Below are 10,588 nucleotides of genomic sequence, written 5' to 3' on the forward strand. Positions count from 1 at the left end.
TACTGGAAATCACAAGGGAGAGGAGCACAGTTTGTTTTTTCCCCCCACATGAAAGTTGAGCCTGACCTGATCAGACCATGTTGTTTGCACTGTTGCAAGAGGAGGGAGTCATGGGCGTCCTGCTGTCGATCCTGTTTGCTTTGCTGGCCTGTCTACTCGGAGGGTTGTATTATCTAGGGGCATTCCGTCAGCGGCGCCCTGGAGAGCCACCTTTGGCTAGGGGACCCATCCCCTGGCTGGGCCATGCCCTAGAGTTTCGCAGGAACATGGCAACGTTTCTGGAGAGGATGAAGCAGGAGTATGGGGACATTTTCACAGTACAGCTGGGAGGGTCTTACTACACGTTTCTCATGGACCCCCTGTCCTTTGGGACTGTTTTTAAGGAGGCCCGCACAAAACTAGACTTTAAAATATATATTATCCAGGTGTTATATAGAATGTTTGGATATGAATCAACTGAGTATGAGCAGACCTTTCCCCACAGCAAGTACCTAATGGGGGATGGATTGTCGGTAATGACACAAGTCATGATGAGTAATTTGCAGGACCTAATGCTGCATAGCCTTGGTGATGAGGAAAAGGACTGGGTGGAGGATGGACTATTTATGTACAGCTATAACATCGTCTTTAGGGCCGGATACCTTGCTCTGTTTGGCAACGAGACCCCCCAGGGGTCAGGGGGCTTGGAGAAAGCCAAAGAGATAGACAGACTCAAATCCAATGCTCTGTTTTATGAGTTTCGCAAATATGACCAGCTCTTTCCCAAACTTCTCTTTGGCGGGCTGTCACCTGGTGAGAAGAGGGAGGCAGAGAGGCTGTTAGAACTGTTCAGGAGTACTCTGTCTGTGCAGAAGCTCAAGGCTAAGGATAATATCAGCGGCTGGGTGCAGGAACAGCAACAACAGAGGGAGGAGCATGGGATGAAGGAGTCTATGCAAGACCGGTACATGGTCGTCCTCTTGTGGGCATCCCAGGGCAACACAGGACCCAGTGCCTTTTGGCTGCTCTTCTACCTCATGAAGCATCCCGAGGCCATGAAGGCCATCAAGGCAGAAGTAGAGGAGGTTCTGCGGAAAACTGGGCAAGAAGTAAAGCGCGGTGGTCCTCTCATCGACCTGACCCAAGACATGCTGATGAGAACACCAGTCCTGGACAGTGCCGTGGAGGAGACCCTCCGACTGTCTGGCACACCTCTACTACACAGAGCTGTGCTTCAGGACATGACCCTGAAGATGGCGGATGGACGTGAGTACGCCATTCGTGAGGGTGACAGAGTGGCTCTTTTCCCTTACACAGCTGTTCAGACAGACCCAGAGGTATACCCCGAGCCCCTTTCATTCAAATACGACCGCTTTCTAAACCCAGATGGGAGCAGGAAAACAGATTTTTACAAAGCAGGGAAGAAGCTGAAGTATTATAACATGCCGTGGGGAGGTGGGGTCACCATGTGTCCTGGTCGATTATTTGCCACCAACGAGCTGAAGCAGTTCATTTTCCTCATGTTGATATACTTTGACTTGGAGCTGAAAAAGCCTGAGGAAATGCCTGATATTGACATCAAATATCTGGGTTTTGGAGCCGTTCACCCTAGCAGAGACATTCAGTTCAGGTACAGGCTCAGATTCTAATCCTATAAATCACAAAAGTGCCATATCTCTCATTGTTCACTTTTGCTTGATAAAATTAATCATGTGAGAGTGATGATCTGTACTGGTTTTTCTCATAACTGTAATCTGTCTTTTGATAAACAACATTGTTTGTACATTTTAATATTAATACACTTTTCTACTGGAAGCTATAGGCCGTGTACCTTCATCATTGTACGTATATTTCTCTTCCTCGATGTGAGTGCTTATCCCTCTTGGACTTTATTAATATGTATCATCTCCATTTTTGTTTATATGGTATTATGCTCATTGCCAATATAAATGTATTTATTTGACAGGGACAATAATTGTCCGCTGTGCAATAAAACATTGCACATCTATGAACTGTTTCAGTGGTGGAGGTGCAAGTCCATTTAAGATCTTAAAAATGAGACGAGCATCTGCTAAATGTTTGAAGCTGTCATAATTAAATAAGTTGTACTTTTGAACTATATGGCAATGGCGGTAAATAATAATTGGGCTTTTGGTCAAGTGCATTTAATGTCTGTAAAGTGATTCTATGGGTTTTAAAGTTATGCTGCTCTTTGTTTTCACAGTTATTGCACTTGCCATATACAATCATACAATGCTCTAAATGGTACAAAATAGTTATCAAATAGTTATCATTTATGGTATTCTGTTTTTACGATTCCTAAATCTGTAAATCTGCAACAGTAATCATTCAAGGTTTTGTCATTGGGGTTAGTGCATGTTAACTCTTTTTCTAACTTTTTGTGTACCCCTGAGTGTACCGGTAATATTATGAAGCTATAGTGACTGATGACATTTTAACCTTGTTTCTGATACATTTTGTAGTCATCGCCTTTAAAATAGGTTGTTCAAATACATTTCTAACCTGATGACCCTTCCTTTTTTAAGTGATTAAAGTATTCTACCCTGAGCCTAAATAAAATATTATATTAGCTTATTTTGTTTAAAGTGCAAAATTTGAATATAGACTTTTTTTTATTGGCATTGGCCTACAATATTGTCTATATACATATATTCACGAATCCACATGCTACTTAAAGCATAAGGAAAGTTTGACATTTTTGCCTAATATAGGATGTTAATGGTAGGTTCACAAGTGGATTCATGAATGTGTAGACCAATATTTTAGGCCAATAAAAAAAGACTATATACCAAATTTCCCACTCCACAACCCCGACTGCCGGACTATGGTAAAAGTTCAAGTAGGCCACCAATGGAATATGTTCATGAAGAAAAATCCTGCACACTGCTATTTTCATCAATCGGTACGACCTAAGGTGATCATAAAATATTTATATTTTATATACAGGTTTAATGTTTGTCTTTAGTTCAATTTTTGTTTTGTAAACGCCATTGACAATGAAGGGGAAATATACGCCATAATGTGCCTCATTATGTCATATTGTCTCTTTATTGTTAATGGCGTTTAATGTTTGTGTTGGCACCGTTTGTTTTACATCACCATTACATCACCTAATCAACATGAGTTAGACTTTAATATATTAGCGCCCCTCACTTCACACGGGTGAGATTTTTGTATTCCTACATGTCTCTAGTTTATATTTTGGGATGATGACTCTTCCAAATCAGTAGCTTAATGCCAGTTACAGTATATGTGACCACACCATAGAAAACCTATATAAGGCAACATTTTCCAAATTTCATTATGCCTTTACGTAGCATGTGACATGCTAAACTAGGGGGTTTTCATGATTCTGAATCCATTCCAAGCATTATTTTTGCACGAAAAACACTCCTTGGGCTAAAAACGGTCAATCGGCCATAGCTGTCATCACAAATGTGATGACTTCATTTTGAGCAAGTGCCAATGGCCGAATTTAGGCCAAGGAGTGTTTTTCGTGCAAAACTAATGCTTGGAATGGATTCAGAATCATGAAAACCCCCTAGTTTCTTGCAAAAGTGCACAAACTATGCTTTGATTGTTGCACAGTGAAGGCAATTTAAAATGCAAATAATCCATCATCTGACACAAGACTGGAATTACCATCAATCAATCAATTAATAAATATAATTTATATAGTGCTGACTGCTGACTAAATCACAGTAAGTTGTCTCAAGACACTACACGAAAAGCAGATTCGGATCTCTACCGAGACCCAACATTCCCCCAAACGCTTGGCAACGGTGGCAAGAATAAGAAAAACCTTTTACGGGAGAAACCTCAAATGATGTGCTCTTGTACACACACACACACACACACACACACACGGTCAACAGATGTGGTCTGGTGATAATGACAAGCATCTGTACCTCTATTATGTAAAAAAAAAAAAAAAAAAAAAAAACCTAATAAAACAAATAATTGAACAAACTAAAAATATAATAAAACATAAATGAGCAGAATCAGCTTTTCTATGACTCTAAAGGTGCAGTAAGTGATGTTTGTTTTGTTAAAATGAGAGTTAAATAGCGCTATATTATGATAATAGTAATTGCTATAGTGTTCAATAACAGGGATCCCCTGTCTCACCAGCTCTTTATAAGCAAGCAGGGAGTGTGTGTGCAAAGTTTGGCATCGACCGAGTTAACGATGCCCGAGATTAGCTGGTAACGGACGGACGGATGGATGGACACACACACACACACACACACACGGATGGACGGACAGACAGAGTGAAAAACATACTCTCTCCCCATGCCTTCGACCTGGTGGAGACAATAATTATGATGCACAATGACCCACCTCAATAACAACTCCCCACCAGTAGGTGGTGGCATAAGTCCAACACTGACACCACACCCCACACACACACACACAGCTTCAACCTGACCTGAACCTGACCAAGGAAGCTTTGAGAAGGAAAGGCAATGGTCACGTGAGTGGGCTTGGCCATGACACTTTCATGGACACTTTCATGGGAGCCAAAATTCACACTGGAAGTTCAATGAATACATGGCAGTGAATGGAGACGGCTGGACAGCTCATAACAAACACTATTTATGAACAATTGAGACCTTTGTCATATAATTGGTTCAGGAATATATAAAAGAAGACATATCACAGGTTGTTTTCTAATCACTTGCTTTTCGATTTGCACAGAATGCACAGTATATAATTTTATTTGAGGATCTAAACAGCAACAGGTATCGTTTCTGGCTCGGAGGTATCGCGAGATTTGACTGACGGACAGGAAACGGTGAGAAGTCTCGCGATACTTGGTACGTTCAAAAAGGTGCTTTGTGCTCTTTAGATACCATGGCCCTCATTTATCAATCGAGTGTAAAATCTGCCCCAAATTCGAGTGTAGGATTCGTAGTACACCCACGTCGGGTCGGCATTTACAAAGTGATCGCAGACAGCTGTTTCTTCCTTAATTTCGTTCGGACGTTTATAAATGTGACGGCTGAAATCTATCTGGCACGCCCTATGAAATCAAGCCTCGCCCTCGTTTTTGCGACATGAACAACTGCAATACGACCTGGAAACCATGGATACAGGAAAAACGTACTGCCCGCCTCACCCCCCTCTCTCATACACACACACACACACACACACACACACACACACACACACAACTTGCAAGCCCAACTAACTGGTGTGTTGTATCTTAAATAAATAAAGAACGAACACCTGCATGAATTAAATAATTCCCTCTCACCTGTTTCCCTCTCACCTCGCTTGCCTTTCTGTCATGTCCACGCACGCACGCACGCACCTCAAGGCTACATGACACATCGCCATGAATGGAATACGTTTGTAGGCCTATAATAATTTTACCCATTCGTGCGCAGTGCACGGCGAAGGCGATCAGTGAGACTGCGCACTGCTGTGATAAGTCCTGTGGGTGAGTCAGTGATGCCTGCATGAGAGATAGGCTACCATGTCGTCAAGGCAGTCATAATCAACGTTTATGGAGTGATTTGATCATTGATGAACGAATCATAAACATATGGATGAAGGTTTGCATGTGTGCCGGTATGTGCTGGCCTGGGCTGGCGACGCACGCCTCCCGACCCCCGAAAATGATCTCGCTTTTATCTGAACTGTCAAAGCGCTTATTTAAATGGTGAATGATTAAGCCCCTTACGCCTATAGCCTGCTACAATTGCAAATAGGCAAGCTGTATGATTGTCATTGTCACTTGGAAATAAAGGCGTGCAGTCCATGTGCCTTTTTTTTAAATAATATCACAGTGATTCTATAGGCATCTGATGTCACGCTCATGCCGCATGCGATGCGCTCCCAAATCATCTCACAAGTGCGCTCGCATAACAAGGCCAGTAAAGCACTGTTTGATTAAGCACAAACTAATACATTGTAAACATGTTATATTGTTTTTAATTGCGCGATTTTAATTACTTGTAAAGTTGGAAATCTCTCTTTTTCTTTTTCTTTTTACATGTATATACATACAGTTTTATATTAACATTTTAGGAGTGAAAACATATGTTTAGATGCCTGTGACAGCGTGTCAGCAGTTCAGACAATGCTGCTCCGCTGTTCTACGACAGAAAAACAGGTGAGGACAAAGCGTACGACAGCTCCCGACCAGACGTGAGTTTTGTCCTGGCTCAAGTTCAAAATCAAACGTTGGCGCAAATGGTAAATGCCGAAAATTGCGGTAATTTCGGCGTACACCCATATTTTGGCGTACGCACGGTTGATAAATGAGGGCCTAAACCTCTATAAAATTACACAGTGTACACATCGAAAAGCAACACAGCAGACAACTAGAAAAAGTCGCCTCGGCCGGGGCACAGGTCTCCACCAGAACAGGTCAGGTTGTGGCCTCCTGGTGGCGCTATAATAGGCCAATGTGAAAAGGGTGACATTTCTTCTTACGCCTTGGATGGCAATTGGATGATTTGAGGCATTTTGTTCTAGGGTGGTGAAAAGGGTGGGATATATTCCTCAGCCTATTGGGAAAGTCTGTGAAAGATTTCACGTAAATTGCACACTCCGTTCATGATTTGAGGATTTTTGTTCAAAAGTGCCAATCCTGCAAATTTTGAAAGCCAACATATACTCCCCATGCCTTCGGCCTGGTGGAGACAATAATGTGTTACATCATACATGTCTTCTGTTATTTTCCAGAAGCGATTACTTTACAAAAGGTCTCAGTCATTAAAAAATAGTGTTTGTGCTGGTCACTGAGCTCTCATTGACTCCAGTGCATTCTGCAACTTCCGGGTGTAGTTTGGCTCCCATGAAAGCATCCATGAAAGTGTCATGGCGCAGCCCAGTCACGTGACCATGTCCTTTCCTTCTCAAAGCTTCCTTGAACCTGACTAGAGGTGTAATCACTAATCAGCAAGAGTATTGAAAACACCTGTGTAAACCTATAAGCCTAAAAGCTAGCTGGTTCTTAATTACTGGAAATCACAAGGAGAGGAGCACAGTTTGTTTTTTCCCCCCACATGAAAGTTGAGCCTGACCTGATCAGACCATGTTGTTTGCACTGTTGCAAGAGGAGGGAGTCATGGGCGTCCTGCTGTCGATCCTGTTTGCTTTGCTGGCCTGTCTACTCGGAGGGTTGTATTATCTAGGGGCATTCCGTCAGCGGCGCCCTGGAGAGCCACCTTTGGCTAGGGGACCTATCCCCTGGCTGGGCCATGCCCTAGAGTTTCGCAGGGACATGGCAACGTTTCTGGAGAGGATGAAGCAGGAGTATGGGGACATTTTCACGGTACAGCTGGGAGGGTTTTACTACACGTTTCTCATGGACCCCCTGTCCTTTGGGGCTGTTTTTAAGGAGGCCCGCACAAAACTAGACTTTAAAATATATGTTAGCCACGTGTTCTACAGACTGTTTGGATATGAATCAACTGAGTATGAGCAGACCTTTCCCCACAGCAAGTACCTAATGGGGGATGGATTGTCGGTAATCACACAAGCCATGATGAGTAATATGCAGGACCTAATACGGCATAGCCTTGGTGATGAGCAAAAGGACTGGGTGGAGGATGGACTATTTATGTACAGCTATAACATCGTCTTTAGGGCCGGATACCTTGCTCTGTTTGGCAACGAGACCCCCCAGGGGTCAGGGGGCTTGGAGAAAGCCAAAGAGATAGACAGACTCAAATCCAATGCTCTGTTTTATGAGTTTTGCAAATATGACCAGCTCTTTCCCAAACTTCTCTATGGCGGGCTGTCACCTGGTGAGAAGAGGGAGGCAGAGAGGCTGTTGGAACTGTTCAGGAGTACTCTGTCTGTGCAGAAGCTCAAGGCTAAGGACAATATCAGCGGCTGGGTGCGGGAACAGCAACAACTGAGGGAGGAGCATGGGATGAAGGAATCTATGCAAGACCGGTACATGGTCGTCCTCTTGTTATCCCAGATCAACACAGGACCCAGTGCCTTTTGGCTGCTCCTCTACCTCATGAAGCATCCCGAGGCCATGAAGGCCATCAAGGCAGAGGTAGAGGAGGTTCTGCGGAAAACTGGGCAAGAAGTAAAGCGCGGTGGCCCTCTCATCGACCTGACCCAAGACATGCTGATGAGAACACCAGTCCTGGACAGTGCCGTGGAGGAGACCCTCCGACTGTCTGGTACACCTCTACTACACAGAGCTGTGCTTCAGGACATGACCCTGAAGATGGACGATGGACGTGAGTACGCCATTCGTGAGGGTGACGGATTGACTCTTTTCCCTTACACAGCTGTTCAGACAGACCCAGAGGTATACCCCGAGCCCCTTTCATTCAAATACGACCGCTTTCTAAACCCAGATAGGAGCAGGAAAACAGATTTTTACAAAGCAGGGAAGAAGCTAAAGTATTATAACATGCCGTGGGGAGGTGGGGTCACCATGTGTCCTGGGCGATTATTTGCCACCAACGAGCTGAAGCAGTTCATTTTCCTCATGTTGATATACTTTGACTTGGAGCTGAAAAAGCCAGATGAGGAGATGCCTGACTACAAACATCAGGGTTTTGGAACCGCTCACCCTAGCAGAGACATTCAGTTCAGGCACAGGCTCAGATTCTAATCCTATAAATCACAAAAGTGCCATATCTCTCTCTTTTGCTTGATAAAATGAATCATGTGAGAATGATGATCTGTACTGGCCTTTCTTATAACTGTAATCTGTCTTTTGATAAACAACATTGTTTGTACATTTTAATATTAATAAACTTTTCTACTGGAAGCTATAGACCGTGTACCTTCTTCATCATTGTATGTGGATTTATTTTCCTTGAGATGCAAGCACTTATCCCTCTTGGACTTTATTTATTATTATTTATCAACTCCATTTTTGTTTATACAGTATTATGCTCATTGCCAATATAAATGTATTTATTTGACAGGGACAATTGTCCCCTGTGCAATAAAACATTGCACAGGGGACAGAACAACCGCAGAGTGAAGTGAGAAATGACACCAGTGATGAATAGGGCTGATAATTACTCATGATTACAGGTTTGATTTGTTTTTAGCCACCTCTTCAGGTTAAATTTGAAGGTCAAATAGTTGGAGGTCTCTCTTACTTCTGTAGGGAGACTGTTCCAGTGATGGGAGGCTCTTACAGAGAAGACTGTTTTACAAAACACACTACGTCTATTTGGCACTTTGCGGTCCCCTCTGATAGTTGCCCTTGTTGCTCTATCACCACTGTCCCTTCGATCTATGAACTGTTTCAGTGGTGGAGGTGCAAGTCCATTTAAGATCTTAAAAATTAGACAAGCATCTGTTAAATGTTTGAAGCTGTCAAAATTAAATAAGTTGTACTTTTGAACTATATGGCAATGGTGGCAAATAATGGTTGGGCTTTTGGTCAAGTGTTTTTAATGTGATTCTATGGGTTTTAAAGTTATGATGCTCTTCTTTTTCACAGTTATTGCACTTGCCATATACAATCATACAATGCTGTAAATGGTACAAAATAGTTATCATGCTGTTTCATTTATGGTATTCTGTTTTTACAATTCCTAACAGTGAGTGTGAATGAAGTGTGACTGTGCGCTCGTTTGGTGGCGGTGAAACTATTACATTTCCCCTCACCTCCCTCACTCCCTGGCTTCCTCCTGTGTAGACACCACTGCACCCCTGACTGTACCGGTAATATTATGAAGCTATAGTGACTGATGACATTTTAACCTTGTTTCTGATACATTTTGTAGTCATCGCCTTTAAAATAGGTTGTTCAAATACATTTCTAACCTGATGACCCTTCCTTTTTTAAGTGATTAAAGTATAAGTATTCTACCCTGAGCCTAAATCAAATATTATATTTTTGTACTGGGAAAAACACGTCTCTGCTCCTCTTTATTTAAACCTGTGGCTGGGTATTCAGCTGTATTGTGCATTATATTACATTCTCTGGGTGAAAGTCCCAGGGTGGCGTATAGTCTGGTATTCTGTTTCAGGGCCTAAGTGCCCTGCCGGCTGCTCCCCTGGTCACACAAGCAACACCATAAATCAAGCTTGAGAATCCGGGTTAGATCCAACATACTATATTCAGGGGGTTTTCAACTGGTGATCCCTGGACCACTGGAGGGTAGTCCGGCAGCCAACAGGCTTCTTTTGTTTAAAGTGCAAAATTTTGAATATAGACTTTTTTTATTGGCCTAAAATATTGTCTATATACATACATTCATGAATCCACATGCTACTTAAAGCATAAGGAAAGTTTGACATTTTTGCCTAATATAGGATGTTAATGGTAGGTTCACACCCCTATAAAAATGTGCTTAATACCAACAGCCGGTCAGCAAGTGGATTCATGAATATGTGTAGACAATATTTTAGACCAATAAAAAGACTATATACCAAATTTCCCACTCCACAACCCCGACTGCCGGACTATGGTAAAAGTTCAAGTAGGCCACGGGAATGGAATATGTTCATGAAGAAAAATCCTGCACACTGCTATTTTCATGAATCGGTACCACCTAAGGTGACCGTAACATGTTTGTATTTTTGAGGGGCGCTATAGCCCCTCCTATATACAGGTTTAATGTTTGTCTTTAGTTCAATGTTTGTTTTG

The 10,588-nt window shown here is 42.6% G+C and overlaps 2 protein-coding genes across 2 annotated transcripts; both read left to right on the top strand.

Annotated features, from left to right (window-relative positions):
• On the top strand, positions 1 to 2,100 carry LOC306912521 (7-alpha-hydroxycholest-4-en-3-one 12-alpha-hydroxylase-like). Its single transcript, XM_079488812.1, has one exon. It carries the CDS (start codon positions 78 to 80, stop codon positions 1,626 to 1,628), a length of 1,551 nt encoding a protein of 516 aa, XP_079344938.1. The 5' UTR covers positions 1 to 77; the 3' UTR covers positions 1,629 to 2,100.
• Positions 2,101 to 6,960: 4,860 nt separating this feature from the next.
• LOC306912522 (7-alpha-hydroxycholest-4-en-3-one 12-alpha-hydroxylase-like) lies at positions 6,961 to 8,753 on the top strand. The gene has a single exon (XM_079488813.1). It carries the CDS (start codon positions 7,046 to 7,048, stop codon positions 8,588 to 8,590), a length of 1,545 nt encoding a protein of 514 aa, XP_079344939.1. The 5' UTR covers positions 6,961 to 7,045; the 3' UTR covers positions 8,591 to 8,753.
• The last annotated feature ends 1,835 nt before the right edge of the window (positions 8,754 to 10,588 follow it).

This window comes from Electrona antarctica (genome assembly GCF_951216825.1).
Source record: "Electrona antarctica genome assembly, chromosome: 19".
NCBI classification, from domain to species: domain Eukaryota; kingdom Metazoa; phylum Chordata; class Actinopteri; order Myctophiformes; family Myctophidae; genus Electrona; species Electrona antarctica.

Bases quoted from the DNA above. Each gene is read 5' to 3' on its own strand.
- LOC306912522 (XM_079488813.1), top strand. From the start codon at position 7,046: ATGTTGTTTGCACTGTTGCAAGAGGAGGGAGTCATGGGCGTCCTGCTG.
- LOC306912521 (XM_079488812.1), top strand. From the start codon at position 78: ATGTTGTTTGCACTGTTGCAAGAGGAGGGAGTCATGGGCGTCCTGCTG.